Below are 18,531 nucleotides of genomic sequence, written 5' to 3' on the forward strand. Positions count from 1 at the left end.
GTACTCTGATTATTGAAACTAAGTTGCTTTACATTTGCTGTGCAAGAATGAGGAGAATGAGGCATGAGATTTATTTAAATCATTAATAAAATTGACCTAAGCCTTTCACATAGGCAAACTGAAATTTTCCTTTTCTAGTTTTTCACTCTTGTTTTCCATTTAAATTTTTAATGCAAACATAAAGATATATGTTTCACTCCCTCCCTGATCCTTTCTTTCTCTCCTAATCTCTTCTAATTTCCTTATCTCTAATTTGGTTATGATGTAGAATAAAATGTTCTTCCATCTTTTTAGGGAAGAAAGTCAATGTATCACACGATATTCTAATACAATCACACAAAGTTCATATCAATTTGTAAATCATACAGGGCTTGTCCTGGAAAATACATTAATTTTTGTAGCATTACAACTGAATTTCTTCACAGTCTTCTACAGAGGGTGCTATTTCCAGGAATGCTGTGAGAACATCACAAATTATAAGAAAAAATTCATATAACGAGATTGAAACTTATTAGAAAAAAAATTCATATAACAAGGTATAAACTTATTCAGTATCTTTACAACAAGAAGGAAGTGTTAGCATGGTATGACTAACCTATGAATGTGGCCTATCATGTTTTATAAAGTATGATACTACATAAAAATCATTCTCAAGTGAATGTCATTTGACTGTGCAAACAACAAGTGTAATTTTTTTTTATAGTAGTTAAGTGACAGGTTCACATAGAAACAATTAAAGCCTTACTTGTCACGAATGTTGAAGGATTTCTGCATTTCCAGAGTATCAATAAATGTTAGAATGAAACATTTATTATTGATTAGTTGCTCAAACTGTAACATTGCAGCATCATAATTTGTTCTGGGGCCATTTACCCTAACCTGAAACATAAATATATGATTCCAGTAAACAAAAGAAACTGACAATCACAATAATTATGTCAAAATAAAAATGCAGTTGAGAAATCTTATTACAAGGAGACAGAATGGGTGGCCAGTAATTACATTCATGATGTGAAATTCCCAGCAGTTCAGATATCAACAACAACTAATCATGGTTTTTGTAACTTAAATCTTCCTTTTGGAGGAAAGAGGGGTTTGTTTGGAATTGGTTGGAAAGAGGGGACCAAATCACACAGACAAGATTGTGATGGAGCCACTTACTGTGAGAATGTAGGGGACAAGGGTCTCACATCTTATCCTCTCAACTTAGGGTTTGAGTTTCATTAAACATACCATACAACCCACCACCAGATTAACTGAAGTGTATAATTTCTTTGATGTAAAAAAATACCAGCCAACTTAAATAAACTAGAAGTGAGTTGAATATGTGGTAAAAAAGCAATCAACAAGATAAATGTGCAGAAATGATTACAGTTACTTAGAAATGAAAATAAACATGCACATCATGTAATTTTCAGAGATTTATATGATCACTGGAGAGCCAAAAACTCAAATCAAGAAGATGAAATATATACATATCTCCTGATGGCACAGTATATTCATCTTCCAGTTCTGAATCAGAACAAGAGCACAATATTAATTACTACTTTTTATACAATTATCTGTCACGCACTACCCTGTGTTAAGGTATATGTTAGTTTTCTGTCACAACAATGATTTATAATCCTTCCAGGACTTTCCATTATCATAAGAAACAAACCTTCTTGAGCGTATATTAGTTTTTAACTATTTGAAAATATACAGAAATCAAATATAAACATGTACAAAGCTTTTAGAGATCACTATTTAATTATAATGCATATCAAAAAATTGGCCAAACCACAGCAGAATTACAGAACCTTCAGGGCAACTCACACAGGACTAATGACCACTCCAAATTTTAAAAGATTTGTGATGTGAGTGATGAGAATATTAGCAATGGAGCACTAGCTATGGTGTTACAAAGGTGGGGAAAGGATTTGGTCATTTCCTTTCCAAAACAACCATTCTGGAAATTGCCTTAATTTATGGTAACCACAGAAAACTCAACTCTGGATGGACATAAACAGATTCAAACTTCATCTCTCTTAAATCTGAGTCCATGCCTTAACCACCCTGTGGCTTCACTTTGTTCCCTAGCTATGAATTGCTTTCACTTTAAGGTATTGCTATATAAAGTATTGTGGGATATAAACTATATAAAAATATTAACACTTGCAGTAGCAATAACAGAAACTAATTTATTTCACTCACAGTGAAAACTGTTAGGTTTGAAAATTGTAAATGGTAGATTGTGTGTAATTATCATCAGTAAGAAAAATGTTTTTCATAATATAATGAAATGGCAGGGCAATACTTATGTAATTTGTGTATTCTGCTTCTTATGGTTCAAGTCTCAAGCTGCTTGATGGAATACTCAAAACTACAAAGATTGCACATTTACACTATGTACATTTCAGAAAGTGTTTTATTCAGAACAACAATATTACTCATCAAAATTTTCCTAAAAATTTAATTTTATATTCACTACTGAAGAGTGTTACAGAACAGAAAAGATCATATATTTGGTTGGTTTTTTTTTTCCTTCCAGATGTGTAAATTAGTTATGGTCTGACAGGAAATTAAAAATGTTACATTAAAACTATAAAATGTTAATTAGAATTGTATGCTGTTTGCATGTTTTTAATCAGAGGAAGCTATTTTACTACTGGCTTCCATTTGGAAAGCAACACTATCATGTGTTATTCTTTACCTGTTTACTTTGCAAGTATGATGTACTTCCTATAGCAAACAATGAATATACAGAGTGACAAACACATAGCATATACTAAAGATATACAGGGTGATTCAAAAAGAATACCACAACTTTAAAAATGTGTATTTAATGAAAGAAACATAATATAACCTTCTGTTATACATCATTACAAAGAGTATTTAAAAAGGTTTTTTTCACTCAAAAACAAGTTCAGAGATGTTCAATATGGCCCTCTCCAGACACTCGAGCAATATCAACCCGATACTCCAACTCGTTCCACACTCTCTGTAGCATATCAGGCGTAACAGTTTGGATAGCTGCTGTTTAATACACCACCTATCAGGAGGTTTAACACCATACTTCGTTCGAAATGCACGCTGAACAACTGTCGTCGATTCACTTCTGCCGTACTCAATAACACAAAAAGCTTTCTGTTGAGCGGTCGCCATCTTAGCATCAACTGACGCTGATGCCTAGTCAACAGCGCCTCAAGCGAACAAATGTACAACTAAATGAAACTTTATAGCTCCCTTAATTTGCCGACAGATAGTGCTTAGCTCTGCCTTTTGTCGTTGCAGAGTTTTAAATTCCTAAAGTTGTGGTATTCTTTTTGAATCACCCTGTATGTTACAAATATGTAAATTTATTTTGTTGCACAAAATTCACCTTTGGATCGTTCAAAATGGGGTGGTCACTAACACCGGGGAAAAAAACTTTCATTATGTAGTTCTTATGGTCCAAAGTTGGTATTCCTGAAGATTCCAGATCAGCAGTAAGATCTGTCATATCAGTCTGCAGTTCAGCAAATGCTAGAAAACAAAGCAAGAGCCAATATATAGAATAACATTTTAAAATTTGAAACTGTAGTAAGAAATTAAAAAGATAAATAAGTGTAAGTTATAAGGTACAAGACGACTTCAAAAAGTACATTAAACATTGTGATCTAAGGCATTCCCAGTATAAATGTTGCTTGAAGGATTCTTGGGTGCCCAGCCAGATATGATCGTTCAATGCCCATGACATTTTGGCGAATAATCGTTCTGCCATCATCAGGTGGTACTGATGCAATGAGCACCACCTGATGAGGGAGGAACAGTTATTTGCACAAATATCATGGGCATTCAACAATCATATCTGGCTGGACACCCGGGAACCCTTTGAACTATGTTACACATTATTATGGCATGCCAAGTAACTTTCATAGATTGCTGCACTACACTGCTGAGTGACGCAAATAAATGGCACCATTTTTCAATGTAGTCACCAAGTCTTTGTAAACAACAGTCAGAGCACTCTACCAATTGTTCAACAACAGAAATCAATGATTGCTGCAAATCAGTTCCTCAACTGACTGAACACTGTCATCTGTGGTCAATATTGATGGCCTTCCTGATCACCATCACCCACGTCTGTGTCGTCTTGGTGAAATTGTTGGAACCGTTTCACTATGGCTGGAGGCAAAATTGCATATGGTCCATATATTGCGAGAATTTAATGGTGAATCTGTGTGCCATTTAGCCCTTTTGCTCACAAGAATCATACTGCCCCATGTACTTCCACAATGGAATATGTTTCCAGCTGCTGCTCCATTTCCCACTCACATTGTGATGGACTTGTTAGCCATACCACAGCAGAACTGTCTGCAGAAGATCTAGAACATATACTCTCTTCAAATACTGCACCACTCATGTTGGGCAATGATCTTCGTGTGGGCTGACACGGTTAACTTACTTTTGAAGTCCATGTATACACAAAGTTCAATCAAATTACACACACTAGCTTCCTTTTTCACCAGCCGAGTTTCCCTGTCCAGCCTCCATATGCCTCCTACACCTCCCTCTCCTCCCCCTCTCCCTGACAATCTGCACCTCCTGCCCCCTCTCTCTGCCCATCTCTTTCTCTCCAATGTATCTCCTCCTGATCCCATCTACCTGTCCGTTTCCTCCTGTCCCATTTCCTCATCTATCTCTTACTGCCCCCCCCCTCCCCCCCAATGTCCATCTCTTCTTCCCACATCTCCATGTTCATCTCCTCCTGCCTCCCTCCCTAACAGCCCACCTAATCTTGCCCCCTCCCTCTATCCATCTCCTCCTCCTACTTCTCCTCCACAGAGGTCCATTTCCTCCTACCCCTCTCTGTTCATCACCAGTAGCCCCCACTCTGCCAATCCCTTTGTGCTCTTTCTCTCCCTATCCATTCCCTCCAGCCCTCTTTTCTGTCCATACCCTCCTCTTCCCTCTACTCTGCCCACCTTATCCTCCAACCTCTGTTCATCTCCCCTTCCCCATCTCTTCCTCCCCTCCTCTCATTCATCTCTTCCTCCTCTCCTCTCTATCAAACTCCTGCTTCCCTTCTTTTCCTATTTTATTCTCCCCCTCTCTGCCTATCTCCTCCTGTCCCCTCTCTCCCAATCTATCCCCTTCTGCCCCCTCTCTCCGTCCATTGCCTCCCCTACCCATCGCAAACTTCCTGCAGCCATGCTCATCTGCACATGTAGCCCCTGCAAAACAGGCCAATAAAGCAGACTAATACTTCATCCAAAACACACCTGTTGTGCAGGGCAGCTTATCTGTCAGAGTGTTAAAAACCATTTTTTCCCCTGATGTATTGGCTCACCTTGCACAATACATTCATAAGGCAGGCCAATACTTGTACAATACAACATGCATATTGTGCAAGGCAGCCTACACATTGGGAACTGGAAAACAATTTCTTGCTCGACATGTAGATGCCCTGCAGAGCAGAATGGTAAGGCAAGCTGATACTATTCCCACACAACATGCCTGTCATGCACAGCATCCTAACATGGCAGGGACTGAAAAAATAGGTGTTTGCCCTTATCTTCACTCTTACTGGAGCTAGGAGGTTACAAAATCTACAGTGCAAATACTTATGAAGTTTGATTTGTATGTGCCAGATTCGGTTGAAATTGATGCAGGGTTTTGGGAATAGATCCCAGATATACAAACATACAGTACGCATTTTATTACTGAATTAAATATGGTGTCTTGCTGCACTCTATAAAATATTTTTGAGGTACCAATTGCGATGAAATACCTTTCTTTTGTGAGTAAATCTAATTAACAATTTAATCATGTTTTTCAGCTACTTTTCCATAACATAATGACACCATTCATATAAAAAAAAGCTACCAACACTCCATATCTGCTGTATGCTGCTCATTCTACAGTCTAAACACTTCGTTAATATCAATGTCACTAGAATTATTTAACAGTAATATTAGAGCACCTAATTTATGCAGTAATGCAAAATAGTATCATGATCTTACATACTGTTTACATAACAAGCATCTCACATAATATTACAGTGACTCCTGCAAACAAGTGCTATTTTGTACTTCAAGCTAGGACACCAAATATACTGTACCATATTTATGTTCTTACCTTGTTTACATTCAGAACGAACATTACTCTCCAGTGTATCCATTTGTATTTGAATCCTTTTATATTCCCTTTCAGCTTGAGTTGATCGACGTCGATACACAACCAGTATGATAATAAATATGAAAATTAAAAAGAAAGAAATTGCTGCAATTCCTGCTATGGCCCATGGTGAAAATGAATATGGTTTGACAACTTCATAACGAAGATAACCTATTGTAAACCTTAGACTTCTCCCAACACGGACAACAACTAATGGGAGGCCTTCATCTGTTTTGATGCCGAGTTCATCTGTGCTCGGAGGCTGTGATTCAGGTGGCGTACACACTAATTGTGTTAAAGCAAGAGATGTCACATTGCATGGTTGGGTTCCAATGGTGACATTAACATCTGATTCGTCACTAGCTAGATTCAAATTCTCTCCCTGAAATAAAAAACAATAAGTCTGTTACCATACATACATACATATTATGCTCTTCACTATGATGGAGATGTATGAAAGTCATTTATCAGGTAAAAGAATATATGGAGAAGGACAAAATTTCTCAAGCTGGGACAAAAATGACAGTGATATGATGAAAATTTGTTTTGTTACATTTCAAATAATGTAATCAAGTGGTAACTTTGTCTGTAGAATAGTTTTGTTTCTACAGCTTTTTTAAGTACTAATACACTGGTTTGCAAAACTTAAGGACAAAAGTAAATTTCTTATGATAATTCACTTCCGGGTAATACAGCTCGATGAAACATGGACCGTACACAGAAAGAACTACTACAGTATAGCACAGAAGGTAACTGAAAGAAATATACAATGAGATGAATAGAAATGACACTTTTATTGAAAGAAAATAAGTACACCGAAAACACTGTGATTAATGATGGTCCTTTGCATATTAAGAAAGGAGATGCATGGTTATTAATAGGGTATGTGGTCACCACAGGCACCAATGCATGCTCTGCAACAAGCTCCCACACTGGCCACAAGGTTAGTGATGAGTTTTTGCACTAGGCGCTCCATGCCCCTGCTAGCATGGTTGACAACTGCTGGATGATCATTGGTGCATGTGGACATGCTGTAATACCTCTCCTCAACTCATCCCACATGTGCTCTACTGGATTTAAGTCAGGGAATGGGTACGTCAGTCCTTTTGCTGAATATCATCTCGTTCCATGAGGAGCTTCGCCTGCACTGTTTGAACACTGCCACCCATAAAAATTAAATCAGGGTCAAATGTACCCCTGAAAAGATGCACATGGGGAAGAGGTAGTGTCACAATAACATTGACTGATGAGTATATTGTGTTCAAAGATTTGGAGGTCAGTATGCCAATGCAACATTATGCCTCCCCACACCATAACACCTAGACTACCAAAATGGTCATATCTGATGATATTCTTGGGTGCATTAAGTGTTACCACCTCTTGGCATATGAGGGTATCCAGAATCACTACTCAGACTGAATTTGCTGTCATCTGAGAAGAGTATGTAACCCCATTCCTTGTTTGTCAGGGCCCCTACACTCTTGACAACATTGCAAACTGTGTCGCAGATCTGTGGGTGTGATTTACTGATCACTGTGCATAGAGACTACAACCACATAGTTGCTGCAGGAGCATCAGATTGCATACCTTGCAGTCGCTGTTAAATGTGGCTGCAATTGCACCTGCTGCTTAGTGTGGGTCCATTCTTGCCTGTTGCACAGTGTAGCAGTCATCTGCTGCAGTAGTTAGCCATGGCTGACCACCTGCTCTCCTTTGGGCAGCAGTGCCTGGGGTTGGAATGCTCCCCATGCATGTGAAACAATACTGTGCATTATATAAAATTCCTGGGCTATACTTGTCACACTTTATTCTTCTTGCAGTTTCGCAGTGATTCTTCACTGTACGAAGTCATCCACATGTTGTCTCTGGGGCATGTTGTAATGGAGATCACCACCAAAATGCACCATAACTGCTCACTGATTGACACACGCTTTCTTTTCTTGTTCCTTCTACTACTTTGTGTTGAGTGGCCTGTCCCATTTTGCGCTATAGTTACCATGACTTCACACCATGTGATGTCCAACTTTCTGTGCACAACTGGGAGACCTCCGGCAACATGCTCCCGCACTTTCTATCATTTCTACCAAACAGTTGATATGTTACCTTACTTTATCTTGATTGTCCTTAGGTTTTGCTGTATTGTACATATCACGTTACAGTGAATAAACTGAACTACTGTGTGGTCATAAAATTCTTAGCTTCAGACAGTTTATTATCAATGGAAATTCATCATATGTTGCCAAAGATTTCAATGAATTTTGCATTAATGAGAAAATTTTGTCATGATGAGTGCCACATTTGCATCACTGCCCTCTAAGGGTGAAAGATAATCACTAGCAAGTGTTACCAAAATGCATTGATCTATATGACATGTAAGCAAAAAATAAAATGCATTTATTGCCTCTCATAATTACTGCCAAACCAAGAAATTTTCTTATTTCTCAAAAAAAATTTTCATGAGAATATGCAAGTAAGTAATAGTTCATTTTTCTTTATACGAGCCACAGTGCAAGCCATGAAAATATGTCAAAAATGTTAATTTGAATTTAATTTACTCACCTGATGGATAAGCATATCTATGTGAATTGCATCAAAGGAAAGAAGAAAATAGTGAGTTGTTATACAGTACCAACTAGATTTTTGCAATGTTCTAGAAAACAGTTTGCCCTTGGTTATTTTTATCAAAGTATGTATTTCATACAGTCTACAAAAATAAGGCAAAGGCTGGAATGTGAAAAATCGGTCTCTGAAAGTTATTCTGATTTCACTTGGTAGAGAATAAATACTGATGTTCTTTTCAGTGGTTCCCATTTCAGGAGTTCTTTCTTTTGTTTTGTTCTGAAAGGATATACTTGATATCCAGTTTGGTTCCACCATTTGTTTCTTAGTGAGTCTGTTTACTGTTCATAACTTGATATGCAGCAGAATGACAGTAAAAGTACTGGTGTACTGCTTAGATTTATGTATTTTTATACTTCATTTTGTAATCAGATTATACATGGGTAGCAAACTTATTTTATGAATCAATTTACATAGCAATGTTGAAATATCAGATAATAAGGTAGAAAATAAACATTGTGCTAATTGTGCAGCATAGAAATGTCATGCAAAAGTATACTGCAATCAAAGACTGTTGTAAAAATATAATGAAGCTACTTGTGAATGTAGAAGAAAGATTATTCTATTACAACTTTTGCCATTAGACTACATATACACAGCGTACATATCCACAACAACACCTTTTGGGCATTCTTCACGCACAGAAGTAAAAGTGTTTATTTTAAGGCAATTTCAGAATAAAATTCAGTCACCAGATGAACAGTTATTTTTATTTTGCTTTACCAGTTTCTACAGATTACCCTGTCATATTCAGAAGCCTACAAAATTTGGGATAATATATTTCATAAGAACTTGGCCATACATTTGTGTAAAGTATGAGAAGCCTATTACAAAAACTTACTTAATATTGGTTTAGCAGATATCACTGTCTTCTTCACAGAAGTATAATGCCATGAAGTTCAAAGATGTGCGTATTGCACTGGATAATTACGAGGTGCATTCAAGTTCTAAGGCCTCCGATTTTTTTTTCTCATTAACTACTCACCCGAAATCGATGAAACTGGCGTTACTTCTTGACATAATCGCCCTGCAGATGTACACATTTTTCACAACGCTGACGCCATGATTCCATGGCAGCGGTGAAGGCTTCTTTAGGAGTCTGTTTTGACCATTGGAAAATCGCTGAGGCAATAGCAGCACGGCTGGTGAATGTGCGGCCACGGAGAGTGTCTTTCATTGTTGGAAAAAGCCACAAGTCACTAGGAGCCAGGTTAGCTGAGTAGGGAGCATGAGAAATCACTTCAAAGTTGTTATCACGAAGAAACTGTTGCATAACGTTAGCTCGATGTGCGGGTGCGTTGTCTTGGTGAAACAGCACACGCGCAGCCCTTCCTGGACGTTTTTGTTGCAGTGCAGGAAGGAATTTGTTCTTCAAAACATTTTTGTAGGATGCACCTGTTACCGTAGTGCCCTTTGGAACGCAATGGGTAAGGATTATGCCCTCGCTGTCCCAGAACATGGACACCATCATTTTTTCAGCACTGGCGGTTACCCGAAACTTTTTTGGTGGCAGTGAATCTGTGTGCTTCCATTGAGCTGACTGGCGCTTTGTTTCTGGATTGAAAAATGGCATCCACGTCTCATCCATTGTCACAACCGACGAAAAGAAAGTCCCATTCATGCTGTCGTTGCGCGTCAACATTACATGGCAACATGCCACATGGGCAGCCATGTGGTCGTCCGTCAGCATTCGTGGCACCCACCTGGATGACACTTTTTGCATTTTCAGGTCGTCATGCAGGATTGTGTGCACAGAATCCACAGAAATGCCAACTCTGGAGGCGATCTGTTCAACAGTCATTCGGCGATCCCCCAAAACAATTCTCTCCACTTTCTCGATCATGTCGTCAGACTGGCTTGTGTGAGCCCGAGGTTGTTTCGGTTTGTTGTCACACGATGTTCTGCCTTCATTAAACTGTCGCACCCACGAACGCACTTTCGACACATCCATAACTCCATCGCCAAAAGTCTCCTTCAACTGTCGATGAATTTCAATTGGTTTCACACCACGCAAATTCAGAAAACGAATGATTGCACGCTGTTCAAGTAAGGAAAACGTCGCCATTTTAAGTATTTAAAACAGTTCTCATTCTCACCGAGGTGGTAAAATTCCATCTGCCGTACGGTGCTGCCATCTCTGGGACGTATTGACAATGAACGCGGCCTCATTTTAAAACAATGCGCATGTTTCTATCTCTTTCCAGTCCGGAGAAAAAAAATCGGAGGCCTTAGAACTTGAATGCACCTCGTATAACAACATATTTGCTACAAATTATCAATCTGTGCTTATAATTATCACATTCAACACATGCATTTATGAATGTGTCATGCCATTATGCTGTTTTGAAGAAGATATCGATAGAAAAGGCCTAATTTTGGAACATTTTCCTGCTCAATCATCACCAATTTCAATGAAATTTTATGACAGCATTCACACATGACCAAATGAACGTTAGTAAAGTTCAACATTTGTCAAAGCAATACTGGCTGAGATAAAGTCACTTATTTGACTCCATGTGCGACTTTGCACATAGCGAACATGAATTTCTGGAATTTGAGCTGTTATATCTCAGACAATATTTTGTTGGAAGGAATGAAATTTCGTTATTTTATATGACTGCAAGCATTCTGTTAAGAATAATAATGAAAAAAATTTTGCAAGTCATACTCAGCCAGAAACTTTTAGCCGAAGTCGCCCAAAAGATTTTCAAGTTTGGATTCTTATATCTCAAGGACTAAAGGTATCACAAATGAGAAACTTGATGTGTACTAACCTAACAACACAAGGTTCTCAGATACAAAGTTCATTTATGAACCACTTTACAATACCGAACAAGTTAAGTGTACAGTTGAAGATTTTGTAAAAAGGTAAAAAATGTGCTGTTTACAACTGGATTTTGGAGAGAAAAAAAAATCCAGATATATATAACATTCTTAAACTCTGTTCACTTCAAAGACTGTTATTTCAACCACCTAAAAAAGTATGTGGGATTATCCAATGTGGACCAACAATACTAGATAATTTGAATAAAAGGTGGGCACGAGAATTGCGTCAAGAAAAAAATGTAAATTTTGGTTTCTTATATCTCACAGAGTAAATGCATACTGAACATGAAACTTAATACACAATAGCTCAGTGGCACAAGGATGTGGATTACAAAATTTCATTCACCTGCTATTTTCCAGGAACCTGCAAATTCGTAGAAAATATTACGATTTTGTGAGGAGGTAAAACTATTCTGTATTTGACAGTTCTGTTACATACACTGTAGTGGACTGTTAAGGCAGCCAGTCCACAGTGAAGTAGCCGAAAGGGCACGCGTCAACTCACGCCGTCTGGCGTTAAGTCTGGAACAGGATTCGTAATGAATGTGATAAAGAAAAGAACGTAGCTACTAGAACACTTAACTTTTATATTGTCCTTTGGTATACAGCATTCTGGATGATACAAGTGAGACTCTATCTTGAGGTACATGCAACGTTAGAAATGGTTAATGGCGCCTTGCTAGGTCGTAGCCATTAACTTAGCTGAAGGCTATTCTAACTGTCTCTCGGCAAATGAGAGAAAGGCTTCGTCAGTGCAGTCGCTAGCAACGTCGTCGTACAACTGGGGCGAGTGCTAGTCAGTCTCTCGAGACCTGCCATGTGGTGGCGCTCGGTCTCGATCACACAGTGGCGACACGCGGGTCCAACATGTACTAATGGACCGCGGCCGATTTAAAGCTACCACCTAGCAAGTGTGGTGTCTAGCGGTGACACCACATACACTATTTTATGTTACAGCTTTAAAACCAGTTTCATTTGAAACAACATATTTTAATGCCCCTACCCCCTAGAACAGTGGGCAAAATTTTCAATATGGCCTAACAACGCTACGTAGATTGGGGCGAACTACCCAGAAAGATCGCACTGTGAAAAAAATTTTAGTTTGGTTTCTTATATTTCATTGATTAAATGCATGATAAACAAGGAATTTTGGACACAAAAACTTAGTAACAAAAGGTTTTCCAATGTAAAATGTCATTCACATGCTGATCTCTAAATTTCTAAAAAAACCATTTCAAACTCGATTTTTGTAAAAATTACAAAAATCAGTCACATTCAATATGCTTTTAGAAAATCTCTTCTCCATAACTGATTTCAAACTAATCACAGCTGGAAAGAGCATGTCTTCAAGTATTCAGAAAATCAAATTTGATTTTCCAGTGAGTTCTAACAATACTTGAAAGTAGGAGATAAATTTGAGGAAATGCACCACTGCAACAGGCTACATTGCACCAACCTGTTGTCTGTGTTTCATTGCATGTGGTTTCTGTTTTTAAATTGTCAAGTAATATCTTACTATACAGTGTTGGTCCTTGGTGCCATTGTCACTACCGTTTCAAGAACAGAAATCGGCAACCCCATTGCCATAGAGGTCATGCCTAATAGCTGTGCTATACTAGCCATGGGGGGAATTCTTCATCCAGGTCCCCAGGCCTCTAATTTGGTTTCTTAATTTAGGTTCTAAATCCTTGTGGTGGTACCTGTCTGCTTACAAAGCCATTTGCTAAGTACTTTATCTCCAGTTTATCAAATCTGGAGGAATATCTCACATAGATGGCTAGAAAGAAGTTGATTTTCAACTTCTTGACATTGCAACATTACTGACATATCAACAGAACAAAATGATGCACTGACAAAATTTATGCATGCTGGAGGACTGGAACATTCATTTTATCAGCTCCAAAGACAGGATGCTTGTTGAGTATTAGCAAAACACCTCATTTCCACACTCTCTATTCCTTCAATATCTTCATCTGGCTGACAGCATCAATTTCCGGGAAATGAACAACAGTAAGTAGCTCACAAATTTCAAAAAATATAAACTGCAATGTTGAGAGGTTTAAAATAAAAACTGATATTACTTTTTGCTCTCTGTCTATCTGAGATACTCTCACAGATTTGAGACTCGGAGATACGGTACTTAGCAAATGGCTTTGTAAGCAGACAGGGATCATCACAAGTCTTGGAACTTAAGCTATGAAACCAAATTGCAGGACTGCACACCTGATTGAAGAAACCCACCAATGGCTGGCACTGCATGGCTATCGAGCATGATCCCTAAGGCTACGGGATTGCTGGTACATGTTCATGAACTGGTAGTAACAATGTCACCATGGACCAGTGAAATATAGTGAAATATTACTTTTCAATGTAAAAATAAAAACCACATGTACCAAAACATGGAAAACAGGTTGCTGCCATGTAGCCTGTTGCAGTGGTGCATTTCCTCAAATGTGTCTGTCACTTTCAGGTATTGTTAGTGCACATTGTAAAATCAAACATGATTTTATGAATGCATGAAAATGTGCTCTCTCCAGCTGTGATTAGTTTGAAATCAATTGTGAAAAAGAGATTTTCTAAAAGCACACTGAATCGGATTGATTTTTGTAATTTTTAGTAAAATCAAGTTTAAAAGTGTTTTGCAGGAATTTAGAAAACAGTATGTGAATAATATTTTATACTGATGTTCTTTTCAGTGGTTCCCATTTCAGGAGTTCTTTCTTTTGTTTTGTTCTGAAAGGATATACTTGATATCCAGTTTGGTTCCACCATTTGTTTCTTAGTGAGTCAGTTTACTGTTCATAACTTGATATGCAGCAGAATGACAGTAAAAGTACTTTTTACAAAATCTTCAACTTTGCACTTAATGTGTCAGTATTTGAAAGTGGCACATAAACAAAACTTCAAATCTGAGAACCCTGTGTTGTTAGATTAGTGCATGTCAAGTTTCTCATTTGTCATACCTTTAGCCATCCAAACTTAGAAATCTTTTACGGCGAATTTGTCTAAAAGTTTCTGGCTGAATATGGTTTGTAAAATTCTTTTCATTATTATTCTTAAGAGAAAGCTTACAGTTGTATAAAATGACCACATTTTACTTCTTTCAACAAAACACTGCCTGAGATATAACAGCTCATAGTCTCCAAAAATTCACGCTCGCTCTCCGCAAAGTCGCACATGGAATCAAACAAGTGACTATATCTCGCCGAGTATTACTTCAGCAATCTTTAAGCTTTACCTGTGTTCATTGGGGACATGTGCGAATGTTCACATAAAATTTCATCAAAATCAATGATGGTGGAGCAGGGAGGCCTACACGAGTCGAAATGGAATGATGCACCTGCTAAACCAAAGTCTTTGAAAAACACTTCTTCTACTTTACATAAATGCACAGCAAAGTTCTCATGATTTATATTATCTCATATTTTGTAGTTTTGTGAAGATGACAGATGAACCTGTCGAAATTGGTAAGGCAAAATAAAAATAGCTGTACACCTGATGACCAAATTCAATTCTGAAATATATACTATAATAGAGTTACTGAGAAAATAACAGCTGTGAGTCAAATCATTTTAAGATAAGCTGTACACCAGAGTACAGTAGTCAGTTTGACAAGTGTATGACTAGGACCTGTGTAAGAAGAGCATATGATTCAGACTAAAAATTATTGTTATTTATTTATTAAAAAAGCAAAGAATGAATATAACCACCTGAAAATTTGTTAAAGATGCCCACTTCACACGCAGTAGAAATTTGCTTAGAGCTTTACACAGCTATAGATTTCACTAACCTCAATCACTAACGTGTCCCCTTTGTACAATTTTATTTCATTTGGAAATCTGAAGAACTGGGGATCATCCACGTACAATAGCTGAGACCTTAGATTTTGGAAATGTTTCTCCAGATCCTTTACTGTTTCAACATTATCCATAATGAATCCAATACGTAATGCCAGTGTTGTTTCCCTAAATTTAGGTAATGAGCGAGGAATTAAGTGAGCTGATCTACGTGTACGAGACATCTGCCAGAACTTCATGTTCACAGGTGGTGATGGGCATTCCATTTGTGCCATATTTAAAACAGTACATTCCTATAAAGAAAACAGATAAACTTTTAGTTTTATTATTTTGTGTAACATTCACAGAGAAGCACTAATATTTGTGCATTACAGTCATGTTATCTCAAAATGAAGAAATATAATATACATAGGAAATTAACCTCCATAAACAGAAATACATCACTAAAACTGATCCAGAATATTATCTACATTAATATTTTTTCAGTCCTTATCTGTACGTTTTGAGGATTTCAGCCACATTATCACATATACTAAAGTATGGAACATTACACCTAACCAGATGTGTATATGCATGTTATTTCAACTTACTCTCTGTTTCTCAGAGGGAGAATAATTTATTTTACATTTAGTGAAAACTTCTCAAAATTAAACTTTCCTTGCTCTTAAATTCGGCAAAAATAACTCTTAAATACTCCCATTTCTTGATAAACATGATGATGTAAGGCAATTGAAATATACATTTAAATATCTATGGCTTAATATTATGCTTTTTAAACTGAAAGGTCAGTGTAAGAAACTTATCATGTGAACATAATGTTCATTATTGCTAAGCTGATTTCAAAAAAAATCGCAAGAAAATGTCTCTTGTTGTGTGATTACACAAGAAACAAAAACAAACATATTCCAATGAAAGCAATGATAACAAATATTTTTGAGCTGTGTGGAATTTGACAATGACCATTGTTATGGTGTTACACAAAAACCACATTCCTCAAATTTGTAACTTCAAAAGAATTTAACATCTTAGTGGAGTGAGAAGTTTCATTTATGCAGATTTTATACAGCATATGAAACTGTTGATGGTAATTCACCCATTGGTTAGGGATGTTAAGCCTAGCATTTTGTAAGTAGTAGGCTATGTGTCAGTACCAGGTTTCAAACTCTTCCTCTTCTCTTATTGTTATGAACAACAAAAACATGCACTACACTCTACAAGTACTTATAGTACTCATCTTCACTAAACAGTTATAAATAAGGCACAGTAATTATACATTATAACAGAGAACAGCCACTGTACTAAAATAATGAAAACCTACACAGTCAAGTGGTTGAAAAATATGTATCAGTCTTCTGCACAATGTCTTATGACTTTACTTAATCCTTCTTTTTCTATACAATGACCAAAAATTCTTACTTTAAGCTGTCATAAACTTATCACATAAGGAAAAATTCACAGTTTAATTTCATAGCAATATTTACACAACATGAAACTGATATGGTATGTATGCCCTTGGCTATTTTATTTGTAAAAACATCAGACTCAGACTAGGCTTCAGTATTTTTATCATGTGATTTGCACACTTCTGGCAGCCTCAGGCACATCTTTAAGACACTTGTTGCCACTGTTTTGTAACAAACAATGTGTGTGTGTGATTAATACAATTGTCACTCCATCAAAAGACTACAAATTTCTCAAAGAAGGTGATGGTCAATCTTATCTCCAAGTAGGAAAGAATATGCAATGTCTTCAATCTTATTTTTACATAACTAAATTTATTTCCTACACAAATTAAATTCTTTATTTGGATTTTCTGGTAGAAGCTGGGACTGTTTTATAGCAGCAGACATAAAACTGAGTCATGGATGAATAGTAAAATCAATCCAAAGAAATGCCAGAAATGTGCTTTGATATGAGGCTCTAAATTAATGTTTTTAGTCATCTTACTATGCTGTAACTAAATAAAGTTTCAGAAAATTAATGCTAAACTTATTTGTTCTTTGTTCAGAAGTTACAGTAAAGATGAAACTTACAGTTTTATTAACTGGATTTGGTTCATCTTCTACATACACAACCATTTCAGGTTTCAGTATGGTGTCGAGGTTTGTCCCATGTACAGTAATCATTCTTCCTCCAGAAGCAAAGCTTTTTAATGGTTTAATTTCCATTATTGTTGGATCCTGAGTATAATTGAAAGGATTTCCTTCAAGAGTTCTGTTGGCACCATCAATAACAAGAGTGAGACGTTGAATACATGTTGGCTGAGTGGCTCGAGAAGTGGTACACATGAGGCGGCTGCTGGATGCTTGAGTTGCATTAACATGGCACGGTAGTCCATCAAGCCAAGCAGAGATACTGCTTCCAATATTTAGGTACTGACCAGTGATGGCAAGTTGAGTTCCACCGCTCTGTGGTCCCATTGGAGGAAACACACCCTCTAACTTCACATCCTGAATGACAAAGAGAAAAAAGAAAATACTAAATAAAGTCATCATTGTCATCATAAAATAGCTGTTACTGATACTGATTGCAAAAACATGAAACACACACTATTATAAATAAGGCTACCAAAGTATTATGAGTGATCCAACATGTATTTCGAAGTGTATTCTTGTGAACTGTTGATAAGTTGTTACCACCGCTTTGAACAAAGGCTCCTCCACTGCTGTGATGAACTACAATAATTACCTGACTGGAGGTAACTGGCAACTGTTTGACCTTTCCATAATGTCCAGTCCCTACTCATATCCCTAGACCCATCCAAGAGCCTCTCCTCCAAATCTATTTCCCTTCTCATTCTATCCCCTGCATGTCCATCTTTTATAAATTTACTAAAATCTGTAAAACCAACCACCCTGGATGCCAGACTATAACTGGTTACTTTGCTCCTACAGAAAGAATATAACTTCTAGTCAAACACCACCTCCAATCCACTGCCTGTAGCCTAACTTCTTACATCAAGGGCACCAACCACTTCCCCCAGTGCCTCAGCATTATCAGCTGGATCATTAATTACTTGTCAATGTTGACACCATCTCTCTATATGCCATCCCCATGCCCATGGTCAGCTGTCACTTACTGCTACCTCTCCTATTGAACTGCCAACTCTAAACATACCACCTCATTCCTTATTCACATGTCCAGCTATAGC

General features: G+C 37.3%; 1 protein-coding gene across 1 annotated transcript in view; it reads right to left on the reverse strand.

Moving 5' to 3' along the window:
• The window catches only part of LOC126249408 (plexin-B), a 1,292,451-nt gene that overhangs the window by 28,170 nt on the left and 1,245,750 nt on the right, over positions 1–18,531 (reverse strand). Inside the window, exons 11-15 of the mRNA XM_049951062.1 lie at positions 17,414–17,830; positions 15,374–15,673; positions 6,100–6,520; positions 3,362–3,504; positions 746–879 (exon numbers count right to left, since the gene is read on the reverse strand). Coding sequence (XP_049807019.1) covers positions 746–879; positions 3,362–3,504; positions 6,100–6,520; positions 15,374–15,673; positions 17,414–17,830 — 1,415 coding nt within the window. The remainder of the gene's footprint in view (positions 1–745; positions 880–3,361; positions 3,505–6,099; positions 6,521–15,373; positions 15,674–17,413; positions 17,831–18,531) is intronic.

This window comes from Schistocerca nitens, chromosome 3, assembly GCF_023898315.1.
Source record: "Schistocerca nitens isolate TAMUIC-IGC-003100 chromosome 3, iqSchNite1.1, whole genome shotgun sequence".
NCBI classification, from domain to species: domain Eukaryota; kingdom Metazoa; phylum Arthropoda; class Insecta; order Orthoptera; family Acrididae; genus Schistocerca; species Schistocerca nitens.